This window comes from Drepanopeziza brunnea, assembly GCF_022702325.1.
Source record: "Drepanopeziza brunnea f. sp. 'multigermtubi' strain 214-2 chromosome Unknown ctg4, whole genome shotgun sequence".
Lineage (NCBI taxonomy): Eukaryota > Fungi > Ascomycota > Leotiomycetes > Helotiales > Drepanopezizaceae > Drepanopeziza > Drepanopeziza brunnea.
The window spans coordinates 439021-465411 of NW_027094067.1; the positions used below are offsets into that span (position 1 = coordinate 439021).

The 26391-nt window shown below is 48.1% G+C and overlaps 7 protein-coding genes across 7 annotated transcripts; 6 read left to right on the top strand and 1 right to left on the bottom strand.

Moving 5' to 3' along the window:
* Positions 1–343: 343 nt before the first annotated feature.
* L3040_003017 (uncharacterized protein) lies at positions 344–1058 on the top strand (the record flags this gene model as incomplete). The annotated part of the gene is made up of 3 exons (XM_007296483.1): positions 344–423; positions 640–722; positions 826–1058. 3 exons carry the CDS (start codon positions 344–346, stop codon positions 1056–1058), a joined length of 396 nt encoding a protein of 131 aa, XP_007296545.1.
* A 1245-nt stretch (positions 1059–2303) lies between these two features.
* On the top strand, positions 2304–3515 carry L3040_003018 (uncharacterized protein; the record flags this gene model as incomplete). The annotated part of the gene is made up of 1 exon (XM_007296484.1): positions 2304–3515. The coding sequence occupies one exon, from the start codon at positions 2304–2306 to the stop codon at positions 3513–3515; it is 1212 nt and encodes a 403-aa protein (XP_007296546.1).
* A 484-nt stretch (positions 3516–3999) lies between these two features.
* L3040_003019 (uncharacterized protein) lies at positions 4000–5007 on the top strand (the record flags this gene model as incomplete). The annotated part of the gene is made up of 1 exon (XM_007296485.1): positions 4000–5007. The coding sequence occupies one exon, from the start codon at positions 4000–4002 to the stop codon at positions 5005–5007; it is 1008 nt and encodes a 335-aa protein (XP_007296547.1).
* Positions 5008–7576: 2569 nt separating this feature from the next.
* L3040_003020 (uncharacterized protein) lies at positions 7577–9125 on the top strand (the record flags this gene model as incomplete). Its single annotated transcript, XM_066154295.1, has 2 exons — positions 7577–7838; positions 7888–9125. 2 exons carry the CDS (start codon positions 7577–7579, stop codon positions 9123–9125), a joined length of 1500 nt encoding a protein of 499 aa, XP_066012272.1.
* A 285-nt stretch (positions 9126–9410) lies between these two features.
* L3040_003021 (uncharacterized protein) lies at positions 9411–10692 on the bottom strand (the record flags this gene model as incomplete). The annotated part of the gene is made up of 2 exons (XM_007296488.1): positions 9411–10419; positions 10472–10692. 2 exons carry the CDS (start codon positions 10690–10692, stop codon positions 9411–9413), a joined length of 1230 nt encoding a protein of 409 aa, XP_007296550.1.
* Positions 10693–16296: 5604 nt separating this feature from the next.
* On the top strand, positions 16297–17016 carry L3040_003022 (uncharacterized protein; the record flags this gene model as incomplete). Its single annotated transcript, XM_066154296.1, has 1 exon — positions 16297–17016. The coding sequence occupies one exon, from the start codon at positions 16297–16299 to the stop codon at positions 17014–17016; it is 720 nt and encodes a 239-aa protein (XP_066012273.1).
* A 1049-nt stretch (positions 17017–18065) lies between these two features.
* L3040_003023 (uncharacterized protein) lies at positions 18066–19564 on the top strand (the record flags this gene model as incomplete). Its single annotated transcript, XM_066154297.1, has 6 exons — positions 18066–18176; positions 18270–18352; positions 18402–18452; positions 18711–18812; positions 18883–19023; positions 19114–19564. The coding sequence occupies 6 exons, from the start codon at positions 18066–18068 to the stop codon at positions 19562–19564; spliced, it is 939 nt and encodes a 312-aa protein (XP_066012274.1).
* Positions 19565–26391: the final 6827 nt, after the last annotated feature.

Genomic DNA, 26391 nt, shown 5'->3' on the forward strand with positions numbered 1-26391 from the left:
TTGACGTTGACGGTTGATGTAACGATTCGGATCCGATATGTTATACCCACTCCTCGCACACTTTCTATATACACCCTCTCTCATCTCTCTCGTGACAGGAAATCTCGCTAAAGCAAACCTCTTTAATATTAATTACACACCCCTATATGTTATGTACAAGCTTTCACATCCACCCCCTCGCCGCATGATTACAGCTTGCTCTTTCTATTTCTCCCGCTTCTCTTCCTACAACACCAACCGTCCATCCATCTACAACATCATCGCAACATCATCGCAACATCATCGCAACATCTTTCTACATACATCCTCCACTGAGTCAATTGAACTATTAACACCATCAACCATGTCTACCAGAAAGCGCAAAGCTGACGACGAGGAGCTTGTTGCGCTCCCTTCAGACAGCGAAGGCGAGGAAGAAGAGGAGTACGTCGCTATCCATTCCCCCTCAGTCCATCGCGCACGACTGGAGAGATACCAATTGGGATCTCTGCAGCTTCACAGACAATGATCGAGCTTCAAACCCCTCGAAACTGATCGCAAAGCTGTCTGCGTCGCGCAACCGGCACATGTCAGCCGGAGATGCGCTGAAATGCTGTGTTATCTATGTTTGAGAGATACAATACTGACGGTCAACCGTAGGTACGAGGACTCTGAGCCTGAAGCTGCGAATGAAGAAGATAGCGAAGAGGAAGAGGAGGAAGAAGAGGACGAGGAGGCGGAGGGTATGCGCGATTTATCTCTCCCCTTCAACATCACCTCAATGGCATCCCAAATCCCCTTTGCAGAAACCCGCGGTGCACAAAGAACTCGACTAACAGCAAACAGAAGCCCAACCCGCTCCCAAGAAGCGCAAGACTGAAGCTGCTCCTCCCGCCAAAGCCTCTGAGTCTAAAGACCCAGCACCAGCGGCAGAGGAGAACGACGAGGAAGACAAGGAGGAAGATGACAAGAACGGGGATGAGACACCTGCGAAAGCCGCTAAGGCCGTTGTAGGCGGTAAAGTCCCCAAGGAGGCTGACTTAAAGGAGGTTGATGAAGAGGATGAGGACGATGAGTGAATGCGCAATTCAGAAGTAAGAAGGCGTGGGATGGGACGTGATAAGATAAGACGACGCGCAGGCAATGCGACCTGCGACTGGGCTGGATAAGGGGGTTGGCCGGACATTTGTGGATTGGCATGGGGGGTTTTTTTTTTCTTCGACGTGTGATGAATGGGTGAAAAGATATACGATGAAACTCCACGAGGTGGAATGATAATGATAGCCATATGCTTCGTAGCTAGATCTCGGATCAATCCAAATCGTGTACCTTCTTAACCCTTGCTGGGGTTCAATTCTCTGTTTTCCCCTTCTTTCTTGATTTTCGCACTCGATGTTTGATTCTTTGTTTACTCGTTTGTGTGTACTTGTGCTCCCGTCTCTTCTTCCACTTTGCTGTTCATAGTCCTTACAGCCATCTCAACCCTCTTTCAAAATCCCCATCTTCCCAGCACGAGATAGATAAGCCCAGCAGCTCAAACTCTCTTCCTTGCATCCATTCGTCCAGCCATCCCTCCATCCATCCATCCCCTCATCCCATTCCATTCTCTCCAAACAGCTTCATCTGAATTAAAAAAAAAGTACAAACAAAGATACCGGTACAAATAAAGATGCAAGTCCTACAAGGTAGGTCCCAGTTCCGTTTCTGTTTCCCTCAGCGTATCAGATCTGCATCCTGAGACGCGGCAGAGGACCCTTAGCCTCGTGCACGGAAGGATTGGCATCGGCATTGTGCTATAGGTACTATACTAATGCTATACTATACTTAAGTATTACTTTACGTACATGTCCTCATCGCAGATTTTTATTCTCATTCTCACCTCATTCTCACCTCATTCTTCTAATTTCTTTTTCTCGCATCTTGCATTACTGGGATTGTGGACTGGAATCTCATTTATCAATTGAGCTTCGGAGGTGTCGGATTTCGAATATCCAATTTCTGCAGAAGGTGGTTAGATCGTTCTCATTGGTGAGGGATTTGATTGATGACTGGTGCAACGAAGTGGTGACACATCGTTGTGCGGCTTCAATCCTTTTAGCCTTTTCGACCTCGATTACGTCGTTGTCATACATAACAACATATATACATATATACATATATATATATATATATATATACACCCGCTGCCTGGAAGCTTCAAAGGTCACGGAAGACCTTACCATTCACAGCGTCCACGCTAGCTGCGACTCAGCTGCATCTCAGGCTTCTGCAACATATCGATAGCGGACGTGGCGAGGAGGCCCGGGGTACCGGCAAGTCTGAAGATGGATAAAGGGCCCTCAACGTGGATTATGGAGATCCCAAGTTCAAGCAAGGATAAACCGAAGGGCGTGGATGTAGAGGGGTCGAAAGTGAGGATGATGGTTCGGAGGCTTTTCAAGACATCCCCACGGCCTGCGGAGAAGCCTTCTTCGAAGTCGATACCTAATACCCAGAAGGGCGAGAAGGATGGCAAACTCACTGGGGCAGCAGTTCTCAGCTTCAACAAGAGACCCACGAAGAACCTCAAACCATCCGCACCCATACCCCGAAAACCCACCTCCCAACCGCCCAAACCAAGTATCGAATCTCAACCCATGGCAGGCCCCGTAACAATCCCCCCACCGACCAGCGACCTCCCAACATACACTCAGAAAGACATACTCTACAAAGGCAAGGGCAAACCCCTCGCCTCATCCCGCGACTCGAAATTCAGCTCCATCAGCTCCCTGCCCTCTGGATTTTCCGTTAACCCCCCATCTCCCACGCTCTCCTCCGTCACAACCACATCAACATCACCAGCAACAGCCTACACAACCCTCAACCCCCACGAGTTTGCCCATCTGAACTCTCTCGTCAGGCGCTGCGCCCGCCGCCTCCACCAGCAGGACCTCCTCGCTAGCAACCTTGCCAATAATCTCCTGCACATCTTCACCAGCAAGGAGGCGCAGCTGCATGCCCAGAAGCATCTCCGCCGCTCCGAGCAGCAGCACATGCTGCAAACGCTTTTCCGCGTCCGGGAGCACTGCGGACGGCTGTTCCTACGCAAGGCGGCGTTCTCGCAACATGCGTTCTCGGTGCTGGAGAGACTGAAGAAAGTATCAACGGAGAGCGAGAGGGATGCCAAGGCGCGGATTCCAGAGGCGTGTACGAGTTGGCAGGCGAGCGAGGGATTGCGCTTTGTGGTGTGTAGGGAGGCGGTGGGGGATTTTGTCAAGGAGATGGCGAGAGATAGGCAATTTCAGACGGGGTTGGACGGGGATATACAGAATTCCATCCTGGAGTGCGCGAGGGAGGGGAGGTGGGTTGCTGGTGGCGGTGTAGGCGAGAAAGTTATGATGGGCCGCTTTGTAGGGTTTGTTGAGGCGAGGGGACGGAAGTTGGAGGAGTATTATGATATTTTGGAAGTGTTGGTCAAGCAAGTCGAGGAGGCTGTGATGAGGGAGAAGAAGGGTGATTTGATGTGGGTTGAAGCCTGCCCGAGTTGGGTTCGCTAGGAGCGTCACCCATCGGGTCCGCCAGTGTGTCATCTCCCTAGGAAATGGAAATTGTAATCATGAGGTCCTGGGGTCACAGGGTGCGCGATAAAATCACTGGCATCGAGGTACGATATGAAAAGATGATAGAAGTTAATACGATTACAAGACTGGTGTAGTCAACGGTCCAGCTGGGCTCTAAGCCAGTAACGTCGCTCGGTTAATTTAGCGAGAACGTTAAACGAAGAAGGCTACATTCCAACCATCGTCCCCGGCAACGGCACCACAATCGCAATCCTCTATTTCTCTCCCCTCTCTCCCCCACCTAACACTTACACTTTCATACATAAACACACCTCAAATATCCCATTTCCAATCAGCGAGTTGTTAACGATCCCAGGGTCTAGTTTCCAGTTTCCTTCTCAACGACTTCCAATTCTACTTCCGCTTCTATTTTCCACAACTATAGCCGGAAGAACGACACCCCTGATATGTAAAGAAGAAAATGGGCAGCTGTACATCTCGCCCTCTCCCTCCCCGGTTTCAACGCCGTCCTGCAAAACTATCCCGAGCCCGGATCCGCAAATCCCGCATCTCGCCCTCGATCTTCACCACAGCTAGCCAGCCAGAACCTATCAAGCCCGGCTGCGGCTCCGCCCCAAGATCCCACTCCTCCTCCACGTCCCGCTCCGGATCCTCCGCACCTAGCTCCAATCCCACGCAGTCAAAGACGACAACGGCAACAACACCACTCAACGACACGCAGACGCAGCTCCAGCCACCCACTCCCCAGAAGGAAGGCGCTCCAGCCGCCCCCGCCCTCCCCGTCCCACCGCAAGCTGCAACCGGCTCCCCGGCCTCGACATCCACCGCCGATCTCGAGCTGCGCAGCGTGCAGCCCCTCCTGGGGACCCTCATGCACGCCATCCGCGCCTACTCCTTCCACCGCGTACAGAGCCAGACGCAGACCCTCGCCGACCTGGCCGCCATCATCTCCTCGCTCCCGCCCGCGGTCCCGCCGCGCACGCTGGAGGCGCTGCGCGATCTCGAGCGCGACGTGGCGCGTCTGTACGCGGCCCAGAAGGCGCTCTTCAGCCAACTCTTTGAGCCCGCGCTGAGCGAGGCGGGCTCGCTGTGGAGCGAGTTCCTGGCCCTGGACCCGGAGGGCAGGAGGCGTGCGGCGCGGAATCTGGAAAGGGGGGGGGTGCTGATGCGGATTTTTGATGGGTTGGGGAAGGTGAGGGCTGGGTGTGAGGAGGTGCTGGCGAGGGACGCGGAGGTGGGTCGGAGGTTTCAGGCGCTGTTTGAGGGGGTTTGGGAGGAGTTGAGAGAGGGGGAGGGGGAGGTGGGTGGGGGTGTGGTGAGTGCTTGTATGCGCTGGCTGGTGTTGAAGATTGTGGAGGCGAAGAGGAGGGAGGGGTTGGGTGAGAGGATTGAATGGGTGAAGAAGGGGAGGGTGGAGGTTAGTGTTGCTCTGTTGGCTGTTGTGGAAGGCTTGAGGGAGGATGATTAAGGGGCGTGCTGTGTTGAGCAAAGCGATATAGAACTGTTGATTGAACTAAGCAGGTCGTATATAAGTCAACATAAACACGTACATACTTATGTATCTTGCTTCAAGCACCCAACAGCGGAGACATAACATAATAAGCTAAAATCACATCTTGTGTTCTTCCACCAACCTACCATATCTCGATAAATCGGCTCAGATAGATATTCAAATACCCTTTCTCTTAGACCGCTCTAACTTCTCGAGCAGTAGGTAAGCACGAACCGATATGCTCGCCAATAATTTCAGAAAATAAGAAAAGATACATATATCCCAGATTAATATTGTGGTGGAGCTGACGGCCTGTATTTGTTTTGTCCACGTATTTAGTACTATCATCAGACACTTCCGACAAGTAGATGCGTCACGTGTGAGGCAGTATATAGACGAGTAGTTGGTTCCTCCCTGAGCCATCATCAATCATACACATATATACATACAGAACACATTCGAGTGCCATTCGAACGTCCTCCTTTCCCCCTCCTTTTCAGCCTTGATTCTACCATGATTATATTCTTATACATCTCTTGATTCGCAGTCAGGTATATGCTAGAGCTCTTCCTTACACAACATATATATATATATATATATATATATACGTATTTCATTTTCAAGTATTCTTTCGCCTTCGCCCTCGTCTTCGGCATTCAAAGCATATTCCCAGATGTCAAGAATGAAATAATGAAAGCACTGACTAGCTTTGTTCCTCCTTCCATCTCCTAAAAATAAAATAATAAAAAACAACAACAACGGCGAACAGTCTATTCGTGCTATCATCGAACCAGAATCAGTCCAGATGAATGCTACGTTGAGGCTTAAAGAGGGGGGGAGAGAGGAGGGGAGGGTGTCAGGGGGGATAGGGACTTGCTCGCTAGAGAGAAAATAAGAAAATAGATATGTGTTACAAAGATGTGTGTGTGTGTACTGGTCACGACGACGGAATGCGTTTGTGGATATCGAGTCGTTCTTAAATCTTTGGGTTTGGAATTTTGACGATAGAGCTGTATGCTTGGTTGTGACATGTTTTTTTTTTAATGGGGGGAGGGGGGGGAAGGTACTATGTGTTTATTTACTTTACTCATATCTCAAACGTCTGAGAAGTTGTGAATGATGGGTAGATGATGATTCATAGCTCTGAATAAGGAAGAGGTTGATTCGAAACTGCTTGAGAACTGTGAATAATTCTACATGGAAAATACAACCAGTCCAAGTATTTAAGCCGGGTGTTCCTCCTTCTTCTGTCGATACACTTTCAACCGCATTCTGATATAAATCCCTGATATTACCAGTTAAGCTGCTGCTTACATAACTAAGGCTACTGCTACAACTAACCATACCTCTACATGTCCCCTCCCCCCAAAATAAAAATGTTTAGCACCAGCAGCAGCTCCTCGCCAACGTCAAAATCCACCACAAACGAACAACCTGCATCCACATACACACCCGCATCCTCCCCCCTCCCCCCTCCTCATCCAAAACGCGCCTTCCTCTTCGAAGAGCAGTCCCACCTCAAAACCCTCTGCGCCAAAAGCGACGCGCGCTGCTACGCCGGCCAACGCCCCTACACCTACCTCGAGCTCACGGTCTTAATGAACCAGAAGATCAAGAGCACGTACGCCGTGAACTTCTCCATTTGGCTTTTCGGGGTGCAGGACATTGTCGATGAGATTGCAGCCGAGTGGCAGTGGTACGGGCGGGAAGGCCAGCCGGCTGAGACGGAGGTAGGACTCGGGGAGTTGGTGAGGTCGCGAGAATGGTGGTGGTGGCCGAGTCCGAGTGTGGTGACTGGGAGCCCTAGTACGACGGCTGGGTAGATTGTGATCCGAGTGAAGCTGAATATGTAACCGGTGGCTTGTTGTTAGACGAGAAGCTGCGCTGAATTTAGTCAAGAGCAAGGCATAAAGACCTATCGATGATTTTTGAAGGATGGACTGAAGGCAATGCCGATAGAGGAGAATTTGCCGCAGAGTTCTCATCTTGCCGATTATATTTCATCGCGTTCAATCTTATGGCGGGCGGTCCGCAGACCTCTGCTTGCTTGCATGCGGGTCCCGGGTAATACTCCGATTTCGAGATATTTCAATGATATTTATCTTAGCGCAAGCTATCGTGGTTTCCAACCGAGAGTGCGTTTGTTTGTTTTGGTTGATAGAAACCTACTGTTGGAATTAAAAATAAAATATTTTGATCTTGAAGAGTTAATTACAGTACTTGGATAGCTTAAGAGAACGTGGCTATCGAATTCTGGAATTACTTTGAAGCTCTATGGCTTGCTCTTCTTGTTCTCCACGACATTGCTACAATGGGCCAGCCCCTTTCCTGCTCGCCAGTTAAGCGAGAGCAGCCAGCCACCTCCTATCCAAGATTTCTTGCAGATTGTATGTTCCTTGTTTTATGGTCAGCCAGCGCCACCCTCGTCATTTGAAAGCTTCACCGGCTAACCTCTCATGAAGTTGTATTTCAAACTTTCCTGAATATGTTTTACTTTCTGTCATTTGTTATCTGACATTCCTCGAATATCTAGATATAGTTAACGATGGGGCTTTTCAAACATAAAGACAAGGCGAAACCGGATCTGCTAAGCCCCCAGCAAAACAACTCCGTGCCCCCTAGCGAGAGGCAGCAGTCTCCACGACCACAGCAGTTGGGACATTCGCAAAACAATAGCTTTCACGATTCGACCTACTACTCGAACAGTAATGCTTCAAGCGCAGAGTCGAGGACGAGTCAAATACCCGCTCAACGACCTTTCCAGCCCCCTGGAACCACCATCACGACCACCACAACAACGACAACAAGTAAAGCGCCCGTCCTCTCCCTTCAAAAGCAATAGCTAAACTTGTAAAGCCACGACGACAGTAGCTTCAGATGGCACGACCCAAACCTATTCGCACCCTTACAACCCAGTAACTGACCCTCCACCGGAGGTCACCGAGACAAGAGTCGACCACAGCCTCCCCCAGAATGCAGACACGAAAACAGGCATCTCGCAGCCCGTACCGCAATATGGAAGCCCGCAAAATCCAGTTCGAGAAGATGCGCAACCAAACCGGATAGCCAGCCCACAGACTAGAGGCCGACCAAATCCTACGATCCAGCAAACGGCACCGACTCCAGGAACTTCCAATCCGAATTCGTTCATGCAGGGGCCAGCGCGCAAGCCGACACCACATCAACACGGAGGAGGAGGATCACCGTCTCAGTTTGCCTCCCCACCGGCGCAGCAGAAAGGCAACAGTGATTCAAGGGCGGAAGCAGAACTGGATGCCGCACCCATCTCGCCAACCACAGCCGGTGGTCGGCCAATCCCTCCCAGGTCTGAGTTCCGTAAGTCGCCTAGTAATCAGCAAGGACCGATTCCGTCGCTTGTGCCAGACGGTCCAGCGTCGCCAATCATGCCGGAGCGGTCCGAGAGAAGGAGATCAGGGGAGCACGTCGTGGCGCCGTTGAATGTTAGTGCAGTACACAATCGAAGCCCGGGAAAAGCATATGCCCACAACACGAGTACGCCGGACCTGGCTCAGCAATACGCAAGAGGCGATACAGGTCTCCCTGCTAGCAACGAGCCGTTTAGCCCAGCAAGCCCCACGACCGGCCGTCCCAGGACACCGAATTTCTCACGACCAGGCGTCGCAGCAGCAGGGACCTCGCCGGCGCTACCTGTGTCGCCAGTGTCAGCAAGTCCAGCAGTCTCAGGCACAAACCCACCAGCCCCGGGAGCGAGAACGAGCGTTGCCAGCGGGTCCACCTCTCAGCTGAAGCCCGCTCGCAAACTTCAAGGCGTCGCATCTACTCTCAAAGGCCTGCACGGCGCCGGGGAAGCCTTGCGAGGATCGGTCAATGGGCGAATTGCACACGTGACGCGCGACCAGGCTGAAGAGGAGCGGATGCGCGCCGTGAGGGAGAAGGGCTTGGGCGAGTGGAGGGGTAGCGGGCTGGATGCGAAGAGTGCCGGGCTGAGGGAGGGGTTTAGGGAGAAGGCCGAGGGCAGGATGAGGACGAGGAGGGCGAGTAGGGATCGAGATGGGGTGCATGGGAGCGAAGGGCCAAATGGGCTAGAGGCTGTGCATGAGACGGATCGGTGAGAGGGAGGTTCAATGATGAAAGAGTTATGATGTTGATGATATGATGTTGATGATAATACCGTATGAAATGATCGGATTGGGGAACGTACTAGGTAGGAGGTTACATAGCGCTAAATATCATTGACGGCAGTGTTCTCTGCGAGGCTCAAAAAGTCTTTGGGAGATTTGCTAGATGGTATAGGTAGTGTACATCCATCCGGATTCCCATACGTAAATCGAGTTGTCACCGGATGAGAGCGCGGGAAAAAAGGGGTATCATACGCAACAATATCTATAACAAGATACCTAGCAGTCAGCCCCCCACCCCCTCATAGCATTGAAGTCCGAAGCAAGTCTCAAGCCCTGGCCAAGCAAGCCAAACGCACCATCCGCCAACGCGTTCCCAGTCCTGGGAGTCTCGGGCTGGTACGCCTGACCTCTACTAGCATCCGCCCTCTCGGTCGCAAGCCGATACTGCTCATCCAAGGCGGCATCTTTGCATACAATCCTCGAAAACGCCGCTCTCTTGATGGCGTTCTCCCACCTGTGAAACCACTCCACCTCGGTCATGACCGCGCATCGCCGGTTGACGCTACCCGGCGGGGAATCTGCATATCGGAAGACCACCTTGACAGTCTCGTAGCGGGCCGTGACGAGGGCGAGGAAGGGCCAGGCGAAGAGCCAGAGGAACGAGCAGTAGAACAGCCAGCGGATCCAGACCGTGATGCGCCACTCGTTGATCTTGCCTGGGCTGTAGACGATCAGCGCGCTGTGTTGCACCGGGAAAGTGACGGAGAGGTGGCCGCGGTAGTTGGTCTCTGCAATCGCCGCGTGGAGAAGTGTCTCCAGTCTCCTTTGATCGTGGTTGGCAATCTCGCGTTTCAGGGTGAAGGACTTGACGCCCGACCGGTCCGCCACGTATCTCTCGCACCACTTCTGCAGCTCCCTGTCCGTGCCTCCGCCGCCCTCCTCGCCGTCTGCGCCCTCGCTCACGGTGGGGTGGAACGACACGATCCTCGTTCCTCGGTACCCGCGCTTGTTGTCTGGGAGGAGCTCCATCTCCCCGCGCCCGAGCAAGTCGGTGATGTTGATTGAGATGAGGAAATCCTGGATCTTTTCTCTCGTGTCCTTGTTCCCCGTCCGGCGCGTCTCGTGGTGGAAGCCGCTGAGCTGGACAAAGTACGAGGGGGGGTGCTGGGCTTGCTGCTTGACCATCTGATAGAGGGCTGTCGGGCGGGTCGAGTAGTCCGGGAACCGGGTGCGGTATTCGCCACGGTAGAGATCATGGCTGGACCATGGGAGATCTGGCGGAGGGCTGCGAAGATTTGTTAGCTTGGGGCATAGAATACTGGGACCGGAGAACGAACGCGTTCCATGCCTGGTGGGTCGCGGCCGCCGCGGTTGATGCTTGCCCAAGGAGAGGAGTCTCTGCAAGGATATTCTCGTAGGGCGGAAGCTCGTCGTCGGGAAACGCTGATCCTACATCATCGGGGAGACTTGCAGATCCCATCGACGTCTCTGCGTATTGCGGTGCATCTTTGTGGGAGACTCGCGGGGGAGTTTGATATTCTGTCTTGCCGGAACCCATGAGGAAAAGAGCGTGATCAATAAAAGGAATATACAGTCTTATGGGAATACAAGCTGCCCGTAGACACGAGGACGAACGACGCGTCTGGTGTCGAAGTCAACACCTGGTCTGGCCAAGTCCTTGTCATGATTGGCATCTAATTGAGACCCCGGGTTCCTATATTTAGACCTGCTATCGCGATTTGAGTTCCGCTTCGCCGCACTTCACGTCGACCTCACGATAAAATTGCAACATCATCCTGCGACTTTTACATACACGGGGTATATTCTCTCATATGGATCTTAACGTTCTCTCTTACACATAGACTACGCGCTGAAGAATGGCGATTGGCCTCACAGAAGCAACTCAGATCCAGCCTCTTATCGACCTTGGAATTGAGACCTGTCCGGAAGCATAAATGCAGAATCAGTATTCCTTGTCGCGTTCTTTCAAGTATTCAGTCACTATTGCTTTTTTACATGACGGACGGAATACGTATATGAGCTCTAAGCTCGTTAGCTCCTGTTTCGCAGAAACGCGAGTCGCGCCAATAAACCCAACTACTTGGTCATGGATTTCAGACTTGGTGGGCTTCGAATGCTCTGCTGACGAGGTCGCGGATGCCGATGCACCGGTGTTGGTCGCTGAGGGGCAGCTGCCTGAGGACCAGGTTGAAGGAGCCAAAGACGAGAAAGTGCTGCAGGCGGATGTTGACGACGTAGCGACACTAGTAAGTGATTCCAAGGGCTGGCTGGACGTGGAGATGTTCCATCCGGGGATCGTCGTGGTTGTCCATGGCCATTGAGAGGAACTTGTGTAGGGAAGCGATGACCAGAGACTCGTAGCAGCTGAGGATGATGGGCTAGTGCTTGTCTGGAGCGTTGTTGGCCAGGTCGATGCGAGAGCAAAGGTACTGCTCACGAAGCCCGCTTCCAAGAAGAAGGAGAAGGTGGTACTCAGTCTCATCTTGTTTCTTGTTTTCAATGCTCCGTCTAGATTGCGCTCTCGAGAATGTATGGGTGTAAGAGCCAGCCGTGCCAGCATTTATGCGGCGACATGAATCACCTGACGATATTCGTTCATTTGTTGATAGCTTTTTCGGCGCTGGAAACCCTCTTATGGTATGCATTTGTCATACGCTCAGATCAACGAGTTGTATGATGGGCTTCGGGAACTGCGTTTTCCCTGGTAGTCAATTTTTGTTTTCTTTGCGGCTTTATGGCGCTCCGAGTGGCTGCATATGATTCCTGGAGGCTTTTCAGGCACTCAGCTCTTGTTACGTGTTACAGCAGAGTTGCACGGAATTGGCTAGATAAAGCTACCAGCGAGCTATGTTGAAAGCATATTTTTAGGCATTCCACCATGGAGTCCGACTGTTGCCATTGTCAAGCTTCCTTTTAATAGCCGAAATATTCTGCTATCGATGTGGACTTCGCGAGAGAGTTGTCGTAGGAGGCAGACGGTAAGTATCAAGACCTGGAGAAGCTTCATCTCGATTACCTTGGACCTTTGGTCGTCCAAAGCGGAGCAGAGAGGGTTTACTCTGATGCTGAATCAAAGATGGGTTCCTCCAGTGCTAGAAGCTTCCGAGTTGGATTGTATTTCGAGATATTTAGCAATAGCAATTACTTTTGCACTTGGATATTGTTCTCCTTTGTATTTCGAACCTTTCTAGATTGCACCTCGACGACTCATATGTATAGCATATGCAATCCCTTAGCACCTACAGATATATTCTCATTTCTCTGCTTCTATGGCGGAAAAGCGCTTAGATAGTGTTTGAAGAGCTCAATATTAGCTATAAAAAGAATCAATTGCATATCATGCTTTAAATCTGCACAAAGGGGGAGTGTTTTTTTTTTTTTAAAAAAAAAAGCTCAGTGGTGTTACACAGCTTAAAGCCTTGTGGTACACCTTTGTTTGAGGCTTTCCAAGCTGAAAAGCGGTCAACTCAGTTCAGGCGAGCATCGGGTCAAGATGCAATTAATAATCTCTAACAAGGAATTGGGTAACTATGGAATATCTTGGCTCTCTCTTGTATTCGTATCATTATATATAAGTTATCGGTCTGCCTTTCGAAAAAGTAGCAAGTAGTCTCGAGACCCTTGCAACAGCAGTAGACGAATGGTCTTTTTTCCCCCCAGCAACGATCTATCGAAAAGGTATTTTCTTCGGTATTTCCCGGCTTAAAAACTTATAAGCACAGCAATCAAATGGCAGATATATCGTGCTATATACGTACAGTATATAGCGAAGCTCAAAGCTACGGCCTCCTGCCCTAAAAAATTGGGGCCAATGCGCTCGCTTAGAAAAAGGGGTAGCCAGCCCCTGATCCAATCCAAACACGAAAAGCACATTTTTCATGAGCGAAGAAGATACAAAAGGTATCGAAATTTTGTCTACCTATATCTTGCAGAATGTATCATGTTAACAGAAGTTTGGTAGTATGCTAAACTTTTGGAAATGAATCCCAAGTCCTGCCGGCGACGCTTTAGATCCCGTGTATATTGAATCAGGCCTGGTAAATCTCCGCAAGACAAGCCTGGGTGGGTCACTCTGCCATTTCTTGCAAGGTAAAGTAACCCAACAAGTTCGAAATTTTTGGCTATTTTCTTGCCGAGCTCTCATCCCCGCTGTACCCGAATTGGGATTCTCATGAGGCCAAAATTCATAGAGTGTATATGCTATAAAAGGTGGCTATTGGGCATCCAACCCGCAGGAGGTCATTCAGAAAAGAGTCGAAACATCGCAAGAAATACTAGAGCCACTTTTATTCATAAAAAGGCAAGAACATGTTGTACAAGTTCTTACTAACTTATCTAATAATGAGTTCGTAAGTTTATTTTTCGGCCCTTATACGAAATCATCTTTATTTGGTCATCGTAACACTGCAAGGGAACGATTTGATAGCAGTTAATGGATTGACAAAAAAAAACTTACCACCGCTTATAAAAGATGTAAATATTATTGGTTATTACTGGAATAATCTAAAATGTTCGATCGATGTCCAAGAATATGAGGGAAATTAGTATAGAGAAGTTGTACTTTGTTATGGGACTATTGAGGAACGACGGCAATTAAAGTTCCTCCAACTGGGATCCATACTCTGCCAGGGAAAGAATGAATACATACATGATAATATACACGAGAGCGCGGATTCCTGGCGAAGCACGCGATGAGAATTCCCGTTCTCCTGGGCATTCATTTACGGTGGACAGAGCATGATGACTTCTCTAGTTGCTGAATATCGAAAAATTGCGACTTTACAGTCTTTAACCTAAGAATTCGGAAGGCATTGACCTTCGGATAATACTTCTTATCCTGCCTCTTCTGTTTTCTGCGCTAGTGAATGTGATCGAGAATAAATCTATCGATGTTTCAGGCAAAGAAGAGATGGCTTGATTTGGAGCGATTGACAAGATGAATCTTCTGCGGCGTTTGACCTTTAGGCCCTTGCGAGTAGTCGGAGTATAGAGGTTCTATTCCAGTCAATATACAGCTTGTAATATATTTGGTTTGTACAGCAATTATCAAGATAATACCAGAGATACTCGCCAATTCAAGCTTCGATACGGAGTGTGCCGGATCGATCTGCCAATGTCGGAGAAAAAGGCAAAGCAGCTGAAGAAGGACGAGTCAGAAGCATCCCGTTTACATCCATATGAACTGCCGCTTGAACCTAGTGGCGCACCGTAGAGATTCTTGCTATCATCAAAACTTGGGTTGCCATCTGGCTCAATGTCTATCTGTAGAGACTTCCTCGCAGTGGGAGCGAGCCGCCGTGGTCTATTAAGCTGAAGGCTTACCTTTCTCAGTCTCTTGCTAGGCAAAACCGAAACTATTATACGGATACAGCAGTTTCATCCGCCATCCCGTATACGAGATGAATTCGACGTGCGATTTCCTTCGAGAGTCTTTGCTCAGCATTTATGCAAGGTGCAAAAAAGTTCAATTTCAAACGGAGCTGACAGGCCTCTGGAACTGAGACAAAGATCCTTGTTTGCTTTTATATTTAATCTCAACCGCCCTCAGTCCCTATTCCGAATCAGAATTCAATGAAAGACTGTTGCTAGGTAAAGTGGAAGGAGAGCAGGGTGCACGGACCTCGGGCCTTGGCACTGGGTCCTACCTACTCCAACCTCGTCCCAATTCCTAGTTCTAGATAATACAAGTCAAGTCAACCACATCATCAGAACTGCTTCCTCCTGTGACCTAGTATGATCACCAGATAAGTACTAGCAATCAAGATGAACGGAATACTAGCAATAGTTCGACGAATATCAGACTTCACCTGTTGGCTGACTAAAAGCCTAATTCTACTTAAGACAGCAACAACTCCTACCGACGACTTATCCACCAATACAGCCAAGTTGCAATCGACATGACAAAGCTGCTCAAAGGAAACCAGCAGCTCAAGTGGACTGAGAAAGCAAAAAAATTCAAAAAAATCGTTCAGCTAACTCCAATAAGCCTGTCATGAAGGCACCATCCACACTAATGGTCCATTTCGATCTCAAGCTAAGAGTATGGCTGGAGTGCGATACATCAATCATAGCCTCAGCAGGTATCATTTCACAGAAGCAGCCCCCAAAAACTCGCGTGAAACCTAAACAGAGTTCAAAGCCTGAGAACGGGTTTCTAATTGACAATCATCATTTTCTCACTAGCCTTCAGTCGTAAGCGATGAGGGTAAAGACGCTGTTAAGGGCTTTATGAGTTTGATGGTCCCCCAGGCAGTTTTTCATGCCTTCAAACCGAAGGAAAAAACTAGAAGTTCGAGCCCGAGGCGACTATCCCATCAAAGATTCCACGACAGAACGTGTTGGTAGAAACGGTTTTGGTGATTGAGATACGGGAGCGAAAAGTATCGAGGCTTTTATATACAATTATTATACATCCATCACACGAGAACTAAAGGCTGCCCTGAACAGCGATGAATACTGGGACTTATAAGCCCTTTAATTTCGGAGTATCTTTTTACTCCTAGAGGTTTATCCTTCTTTCTTTCCGTCTTCCATCAAAGAACGACAGATCAATTGCGGAGGGAGAAAGAATGTATATCGCTGGGCATATATATGATAAATTCCATCAAACATAAATTCTCACCAGAAAAAAAAAAAAAAAAAAAAAAAAAAGGGAAAAAAAGGAAAGATGAATGAATTCATACCGCGAATCCATACTGGAATTCTTAATACGCCACGCCTGTTCAGCTCCTTTGTTCCCGTTTCTAATCCTTTCACTCTTGGTAATTTCTCTCTCGTGTCTTACATCTTTCATCTGTTGTTGATGCCGTTTTTGCTAGTCCTTGATACCTTCAAATGTCAAAATTAGATCTAGGTTTCTGTACCTGTACATGAAGATCCTGATACAACCGTACACGTAGGGTCAGACTCCTCGTGCCTCTTGCCCAAGGCAGATTGTTCTTGATGAACGCTATGATCGTCACTCCTGTCCTCGGCAGGCGTCATCAAGGGCAGATCCGCATCACTGGTCATCGGCTTCATCGTGGTCCTAGGCTTCCTCGTGGTCCTGGCCTCCTAGCTTTCAGATTTACTAGCAGCTTCGGCAAGCAGCTTCGCCGCCCGGTACTGCTTTTCCCTTTGATAGTCGCGGATGACTATAATGATGACGGCAATAGTTATCGCAGAGAGTACGATACTAAAGACGATGGTTACGATGAGACCAGCTGTGTCGAGCGAGTCCTTGCGCGTGAGACAGATGTCGGGTGTACTGGAAAAGCAGATCTTGCCTGGGGCGCAGGAAGCGCTAAGGGAAGTCGTGGGTATACACGTGAGGGTCTTGCCGTTGGAAATTGAGCATGCGGAGACGCTGTGGGTCTTCGTGACAGAGCAGGCACCGATTGCGCTGGCCGATACAGAAGATGTGCTCATTGGAGAGAAAGATGGGGAGATTCCTGATGTGGAGGATGCCGTGCTGCTGCTGGAGGTAGATTGGGAGGACGAGGAAGGTTCGGATGTCGTTATGGCTTCTACGCTGGCGGCGGAGACTGCAGTCGCCGTCAGCTCAGCTATGGGGCCAGATGAAATGTCTGCTCTCTTCTTCTTCAGATCCTCCTGGCCAGCTCGACAAACGTTTGTAAACCACACAGCTTCTGAGAGGCCACCTGCGAGAGAACACCCGCCTGCCACCAGACAGGCCTCTAATTTGTCCAGCTTTCGTATATCGGCCGAGCGCAGGCATTTTGTCACTGAGCTGTCGGCGCATTCGATTCGAGCTACAACCTCATCCAAGTTCTCCTTGGCGCAGCCTGTCGCAAAGACAATTGCTACCGAAGCAAGCAGTGCTATGATGAAAGAACGCATAGTTCTTGTTTTTATCGGCTAATATAGTAGTAGCAGGAGCCGAGCTTGGTATAGATTGGGTGTCTGTTGCACCGCGTGTACACTCAAGCGAGATGTCTCTCACGTATGACAATCCTCGCAGTGTTTAAAGGTCAGTGGGGATGGCGAAAGAAAATAAGGGGCAGGAGAAAGAAGAGGAGAGAAAGACGAGATATAGGAGCAATCTCTTTCAAGACTTCTCTTCCTGCTGGATTGAACCAGCCTTTCAAGTGCTTACTTAGCTTATTGTAGACCGGCGGAACGAGCGTCGTGCAGGCTTTCTTTCTGTCTGGGACTGGGACTGGGACTGGGACTGGCACTGGGTCTGGGTCTGGGTCTGGGTCTGGGACTGGGTCTGGATCTATACCGGGGCCTGTCATCGGCTTCATGTCATGTCTGTAGCCGTAAGGAGCAGCCAACCAGGCAAGTTGTCGGGGGTTTGAGAAAGGCGCCGGTGAGCTTGAAGAAAGACTCCATAGAAAAGTGCCGCGTAAGGTCTTACGTAGGTGCGTGCCGACCGTGCCTCCATGGGTAGTGGTCGGGAGAGGATGGAAAAGAGACGAAAGGCAGAAAGAAAGCGAAAGAAGAGAAAAGCTTTGGTCAAGCTTCAAGTCAAAGGGCTTCACGTCAAAAGTAAAAGGTGAAACTCTTTGATCTTGATCGACTTCCATGACGGAACAGTCTTCACTCTTCGATACCATCGCTCTCTCGTTTTTTCAGACAGTAGAGTAGGCCACGTAAAATCCACGGATGCCACCGAAGTTTAGGCTGAGATGAGACGATGATGAACGTCACGTTACGTACCTATCTTCGGCTTCAATTTCGAGGGTCACCTGATTTTACATACGTCATCAGCGGTTGAGCACACGTGATATCTACATAAACAGGCTTGATCCAAAGCCATACTTCGGACTTATTAATCAACCCCCCTCTGACCTCTGCCCTCCATCTTCTCCAATCTCTCTAAACTACACATCTTCCAATCAATACCAACTTTCAAAACCCAGACCTTTCGCCACCAACACCACCACTACCTCCCAAGCAACCCTCAACATGCCTCTCGTCGTCCCAGGAATCAACTCGGGTGGCGAGGAGAACAACAAGACGACCGAGTGGATGAACAAGCTGGTCGGCAAGAAGATTGGGGAGACGAGTGATGCTACCGTATGTCGACAGTCCTCCCTTCTATCTCTTGTCAGCTGTCAGGTTTGAGGATGGCTCCCTTTTAACTCGTGATGCTTGTCTGTTTGTTTACAGACCTTCGCCCGAACCGAGCTCCCCGAGGAGACGAGAGTTATCGAGCCCAACATGGCGGTGACAATGGACCTCAAACCGGAGAGGTAAGATTTTCGAGCCCTGGACCTTGGGGACAATAATTGATCAGAGTAGATTGAATGTTCACTTGAAGGAGGATGGAACCGTCTCGCATGTCAGCCACGGGTAGAAGAGTTGCCAGTGGTGGGGAGTGAGAGAATCAGCTGAAGAATCCGATGAAATGAATACGATGAATTTCTAAATAATCAAATTGATCTTTAAATCCAAAGAACCAACTTCTGATACTGATAACTTGACAATCTGGACCTCCCTCTCCTTGTCACTGCTGTACTCCATAGGTAAGTAAAGCTGGATATTAAGCCCCTCCAAGTCACATGATTACCCCTCCATCGTTTTTGCTCCACTAACCGCGGGGCAATTCAGGTCAATCAATCTCACAACCAGCATCTACCAAATCTCCATCGCCCATCCCCATCGCCGTCTCGACCCAACGACGACAACAAAGTTCACGATGTTTAAAAAAGAGTACACGGTCCCCCATCAATCTCTCGACCCGGTCATCTCTTGAATTGAACTCCCAGCTAATCCCTCACAGCCTCTCCCCCGGATCAAAATCCAAAGTCAAATCCTCCGTCCAGCGCGCCATCCGCACACAGCTCGTCCAGACATATCCCTTACTAGCACCACACATCGACGAGATAGTCCCCAAGAAGGAGCAGCTGGATGCCATGAAGATGTAGCTTCCCCGGTCTATCTCCTCGATACGAACCACCAATTCCCACCCCAAAAGAGACGGCCAGATGCTGATTGATATATGTGTACTCAGCCCCGACAGAGTAACCCTCTATCTGATCGGCAGCACCCCCCTCTTCTTCCAACACATGACCGACGCCCTGCTGCCGCACCTCCGCCTCGTGCACCGCTTCCCCACCTGCTTCCCCTCCATCCGCATCGACCGCGGCGCCATCCGCTTCGTGCTCTCCGGCGCCACGCTCATGGCTCCCGGCCTGACATCCGCCGGCGGGCGGCTTCCAAACGGCGACGACGAAGAGACGGGCGCGTATGGAGAGACCAAGGGCCCGAATAGTGGGTGGTATGGAGGACGGGAGCTGGAAAAGGGCGAGCCCGTCGTGGTGTGTGCCGAGGGGAAGGAGGAGGCGTGTGCGGTGGGCTTGCTGAGTATGGGGACGAAGGAGTGTAAGGAGAAGGGGAAGGGCCCGGTGGTGGAAGAGGGGCATTTTCTGGGCGATGGGCTGTGGAGGCTGAGTACAGATTGAGTGGGGGGGTGGATATGGGTGGGACTTGAATATCGGAGCGGATCAGAGGGAGACATTACAGTTGCTGCAAGGCTGCTGCAGACTTGAAGCTCATTGTTGGAGTAGAGGGCCGGCATTCCAAGTGCTCAAAGTCATTTTCCGCTAGGGGACTTGTGATGGCTTTCAAGCCCGAGTGCCTCTCACCAGGAGGATTTGGGCTGCAATACGGGACGGTAAACTACCCCTTCTTGAACCCATCGGTTCTAAAGCCAGGTCTCTGTCTCTCGATTTTCTTGCATCAAATTTTTAGCACTACGGCTGCAGTCCTCCCCATCAACCGGCCATGACAGGCAGTAGTATTAACATACCTTTCTTAATGTCGAGCTATCCCGATGTTGCAGCAGAATTGGCCGCAATTCTTCAATCCTGAGAACCCAAATAAATGATATGCTATCGCCATTACAACAGAAAGGTCATGGACTAGCAAATTCTGCCTTCTATATTAATCGGCATCCGGCCTGGTGGTTTTTTTTTTTTTTTATCTTTTTATAGCATAGGGGTATGTATATATATATGTTGCCTGATTAGGTATCTATCGTTTGAATTTTTATTTCAGTTTTTCAATGAGTCTGTACGTACGGGAGAGGAGATGTCCCGCCTAATGAAGAAGATAATGGTCATGATGATGATGGTGCTTTTGGGGTTGCGTTGTGTTAAGGAGGGAAGGAGGAGTGGATAGATGGATGAGTGGATGGATGGGGGGGTTTTATTTTGTTAGAGATAGATGGATAGGGATAGGTAGATGGGTGGGGTGGGTGAGGGAGGAGTTGGGTTGGGTTGGGTTGGGTTGGGTTGGGTTGGGTTGGGTTGGGCGTTCCTTTCTTCCCTTTTCGTTTGCTTCTCTTTTCTTTCAGTTCTGTTTTGCTGGGGGGGTTGGGGGAGGGGAGATTTTATTCGATTTTTGTCTTTTTACATAGGGTATCTTAATATCTGTCGTCTTTGAAATTTAAATGGGTTTCAAAGTGAATCCTGCAAGCGTGATATATATTAACATATCTAAAGAGGGGGGATAGGAGAAGGGAGGGAGATCAAGCCGTGGGCGATAACTAAATGGAGAGATGAAGAACATGTGCATGCATAGCAGAGAGGATTACGACGTTGAGTTGAGTATCCGCGAGGAAGATCAGGATGGCGATGAAGTAGGAGAGGAAGAGGATCCGGCGTTTGCGTTTCTTCGGCGGCTGGGAATTTTTCGATGTTGTGTTTGTTTTCGCTTGCACGTATCTCTTTTGAGATCTCTCCCTCCAAGTATTTTGTTGTCAAGGGTAGTTTCTGCTGTCATTTTTATAAAGATATGTATGTTTTTATGTATGTATGTATATGTATACATAGCTTATATCGTTTTTGTTAAGTTCCACGTATCATAGATGCTGATAACTAGCGGCAGATTCTCTGTTTCTTTTCCGACAGTTGGAAATATGGAGAGGTATTAGCGAGCCTTACAGTTCTGGATATGTAATCTCATTATAGCAGACTAGTCGGCTTATTTCGAAGGGAGAGGGCTGACTTCTTACACTTACTTATATTCTACATATCAGTTCGTCACGGTGACGCAGAAGAACAGGGAGGTGAGCACTAGTACTCGATGATTGGTTACTGACTCTTGGTTTTAAGAGCTTGTCGTTGAGTTAAGAGGCTGTCTATCTTCTCATTTAGATAAATAAGAACTTCTTCAATACTTTTCTTGCTATATCTTATGATGAAATCGTAGTTCTTTCTCCCTTTAGCTACCTAAGATCATATTTGTTAGTCATCGATCTATAGTATGATAAAGATGAATCGTGCAGCGAGGGAAGCAATGAATGCGAAAATTTTCTGTCCTACTCGTAATCAGAAATCACGCAAGCTGGTGGTGGAGTAGGGCCGGATCGGCGGTGGCTCCGATTAGCACTCCGCAAACAGACCAGGCGATACCTGCGCCGAATAGCAAAGCTTACCCGCTCCTAACTGACGTCGCTAATGCAGAGACTATTCGAGAGATTAAAAATATCCTCTCTAGGAAATACTTCTACCATCCACTTTGGCCTACTTGCCCTCCGACATTTTCGGTCAGATATTAAGGACTATAATACTAAATTTTAACGACCACCCTCTTGACACTTAGAACCTATAACCTAGATCTTACACAAGGCAAACTACAATAACTAGATCTACTAGCTCAATTGCCTTAATCGATATTGCTCTTAGAAGCCTCATTTTCCCGCAGAATCTTGATCAGATCGAAATCTTGAAGCAACGAAGGCTCTTTTTTTCGGAAATTTACAAGTCACTTCTCTTAATAATCACCCTTAACAAATGACTAAGGAAGGAGCAAAATAGCACTTTACTTTCTTTACATTCGTCTTTTTTAAAATTAGAAAACATACTACTTTATCTTAAAGACGCAGAACTTCACTTAAAAACCATCTTATTTTTACTTTTACTTTTCTAAAGTCACTCTCTATTATCGACGGCTTTAATCTTATCAAAGGCAGAGCTAAGCTCCTTAATTAGGAAATCCCTTCAAGAATCCCTTTCGAGAATATACCCTTGGCTATCTAGATCACTGATATCACTCTCCGTCGACTTACCTTCAGCCAGTTAAGCAGGATTACGACTTTGATACCCACCTACTACCTTACAAGACACTTAAGTTATCCAATTCGAACTCAGAGCGGAAGTTAGGGTCTACTACCTCAGAGCCGCAACCAACACAGGATTCCTCCCGGGCTTTAGACCTGCACACGAAGTGCAGACTCCCTGCTGTGATGGCCTGAGGCTGCCAGGCCTGATAGGAGCACGTAGACGCTAGGGGAGTACATAGATTTCTCCCACCAAGGAGAACTTAGAAATGTCATCCTCTCCACACAACCTGGTCCCCCCCCCCCCCCCCCCCCCCCCTCTGAAGTGGTGACCTACGCAGGGACCGTCCTGTCATCTTCTTCGATTCGCAGTCAAGGGGATAAACAACAAACACCAAGAATACCATCACCAGAAGCACAAAGTTCACCTTCAACAACCTCTTCCCAAGAATTCAGCAACAAAACCTGGTCCCCCCTCCACTCTGAAGTAAACCCACTCTCACTAATCTACCTATACGGGTATATCAATTATCGACGCCCTTTCCGTTGTCATCTTCAGTCTTTGAAATGTTTCCTTAAACAATCTACAGTATACACTCTTTCCTGACATTCATAGCAAAATATTTTCAATTCGTGCATCACAGTTCTTAAAATCATAGCTATATTCTGAATTACGGATCCAGCCCAGCGAAAAGGCTTGCTTTAATATGTTTGCTTTTATTGATTCCTTGCTCTTTTCTTAACTCTATGCTGTAACTCCCAATAGGATACCTTTATCCTCATTGTTGGTAAATTATAGGGGGTTTGATAGACTACCTAGTCAATCGTATTGTATTGGGTTGTTTTTGTCGATGGTTGTCTTTATTCCTACAATGTAGGCTGCCCTCTAAGGGGGCAGGAATCACGGCTGCACGTGCTTCCTCACGTGCCATATCCCTCACGTGTCCGGCCCATAACGGTCGCCCACGACGGTGCCAGTAGTCCGACACTCTTCATACTCAGAAGAAAAGTGAATATTCCTACATTGACGCTATTATTATGCGCTGCCTATAATCACCGCTAGAAGCATGAACTCATTAGTATTTAACATCCGCTTTGTAGCGATATGATCAACGACGATATGAAACTCTACAAGACGTGATAAATGCGTTGATTTATTTTCAAATTGGTCCCCGGTGCATGCAATTGATACGTAGATGCTGTATACTGTTTACTATATTTCTTGAAGCTAACATCCATCTTATTCCTTGGAGATTCACTCCTGAAGGTTTTTTCTTAATCGCCAGTATAGGGACTACGTGTTTGTATTCTACTACTGTCCAAAGTGCTACCAACCCTTTGAACGATGATGCCGGCTGCGACTCGGCAGAATTTATTGCTGTCAACAACTCAGCTGCTGCGATTTCAAGATACCTTCGATTTGCAACTAACATATTCCTAATAGATCAGCGAAATGATTCGATCGAGAGGTCATTCTTTCATTCTACACTCTTACAGCAGTACTAAGAAGGCGAAAATGGATAGTATTCACGAACTTCACTTCAACAGCAAGAAGAGGTTCAAGAGCAAGAGCAAGGGCTTTCTACGCTTGGATGTGATCACTCCATTCTTGACTCAGTGCTCTTCACAATCTTTAGCTTGCGCTCGATCGAGTGTCTGTCTACCCTGTACTTAATAAAGACGAAAAAAAAGGAGAAATGTTCAGGGCTTATAGCGACGCAAACTAAGTGAATTTTTTCACAAACTTCAATAAGGGTACAAGTCGATGAAATACGCACTATGTGAATGTCATCTGGCTATTGATGGGGCTCTTGCATCATCGATTCTATCTCAATCATTAGTCTCATATTGCTGAGACCCGAAATATATATAATAAAACGATTCTCATTTCTTCATCGAAGCTTTACCGCACATAAGACTCTACGAGAAGCAACGGGTATGCCAGCGGGAAGTCGGACGGCGCGGCATCAAAATGGAGGATCAACGGGGATGATCTAGGTAGGTACATCGGCTTGGCAAAGCCCACGGCCATCGATCGCCCTTTATTTGGAATTCATCTGGTCCTGCCATCATGTCTTCCTTCCGCTGTCTATCCGAGATTCTCATAAATCTTTCGATTGACTAGTAACTACTGTTGTCGGACCACTAAGGCCATTGTGGCCATGATAGAAGTAGAAGGCACGAGCCTTAGCACGTGAGGGTGGCACGTGCACCCGTGGTCCTCTTAAGGGACCACCATAGCTAGTGTAATACGAATTAGATATCAACAACAACACAACCAAACTGAATAGACTAGTCTATCATCACCACACCTATGATACCAACAACTGTCATGAAACATTATGTTGTCAAAGCTACCTACATCACCTTACCGCATTGTATCAGTATAAGGAAAAAGTAAATAAAATTCGTACTAGAATATAAACCCCCCTCCTAGATATAGAAAAGATTCATGATATTATTAATCCCTTAAACCTATCCAAAGTTTCAATTTTGGTCCCCAGTCTCATTCACCTTAAGACAGAGATCTCTCCAGACCCGCCGCATCTTGTATTTGGATTGAAAGCCCATTGCCATAAAGAAAGAAAAAAGTCTTTATTCTGGAAAGAGGGCTGGGGATTATATACACATCCACCTTCACCTCCACCAAAAAGAAAGACATACAGAAGTGAATTTAAACTTAGCTCTGCCAAGATCAAGATCTTATAAATTGAATGATTTGCACATATCGACGACACGCTTGTTTCTCGCTTAAACATACGATAACTACTGTAAACACCCTGCCTGCTATGCTTCCTGCCAGAGCCATTAGGGCCACACTAGACAGGGCCAACCTCTATAAGAGGGCACATCCCCAGTAGCTAGAACTAAAAACTAGCTTTCTACCCTTCTTTTTTGCACTTCTCTTGTGAGGACCATGAGGTCCAGCCTCTTTGTTGAGCTTCTATACGACAGCTCTTTTTTAGGTGTCTACACTACTGTCATAAAAACATTCTGTTGTCAAAGCTACTTATACCATCTTATTGCATTGTATTAGTATATGAAAAGTAAAAAAACTCGTACTAGAATATGAAACCATTATCCAAGAACTAGAAAAGGTACAGAATATAATTGCCCCTACCTATTCCAAGTATCGATTCTAATCTGTTTCCTAGCCTCACCTACCCCAACAATAGATCCCTCCAGACTCTTCCGCATCTTGTATTTGGACTGAAAGCCCGTGCCATAAAGAAAAAAAAAAGTCTTCATCCTCGAAAGAGAGCTGGGGTTTATGTACGAAACACTTCTTTCCACCTCCACCAGAAAGAGAGAGACAGGTGAATTATCAACTTGTTCTGCCAGCCAGGATCCTTTTTTTTTTCTTTTCAATTTTCTCACCAAATTTTATAGGAAATGAGTGAATTTTTGGTTACAAAAAGAGAAACAGGGTTTCCATTCTGCCTTTTCTTTCCCTTCGCCTTTATCAACCAACTCCAATCACTCGTTACGTTTTTCGAAGTCTCGAACCCCGAGCTTATAGTAAGTAAAGTATAGTAGTATAGCTACTCCGCACAGAACCGCCGGACAGGAGGACACCCCACTCAGATCCCGAGAATCACCAGATCCCGCGGTCGAAGGACATACCTGTTGTCGATTCGGTATAGGCGCACTCTTGAACTGCACTACGAAAACAATATCCCGCAAATTTTCCTCTCGATCAATTGATTGCCCATTCCCCCTTCCAAAGGCCCTCCCCCCTCCACTCCACTCTATTTCACACACAAACTCAACACAAACCCAAACTCAAAGAACATCCATCCATCCCTAAGCCCACAAAGCACGTGCTAATGAAATGATGCAAAACAGCTTCGTCTTGTACTGTACTACTAGAGATCCATCGTTCTATTGATGCGCAGTTTGCATCCTATCCTAGATCTACTTGGTGTTATGCATGCACATTGTATATATACAGTACTAGCGGGGGTTGCCTTGCGCGCGGTTTCTGGAAAAAGTTCTTAGGGATCCGTCCCAACATCCAAGCGATACTTCCTTCTCCTTGCCTCACAACATAACATGACAAAACATAACAGAACAGAAACAGAACAGATAGATCCCGCTGCTCTTTATATCAAGTACATATCTACAGTGAATTTAGAGATATAGAGTGTGATTGATTCATTTAACTGATTTACTGATTGATTGATGGATAGATTTGATGGATGAGGTGAGGTGCAAATTCCGAGTTGT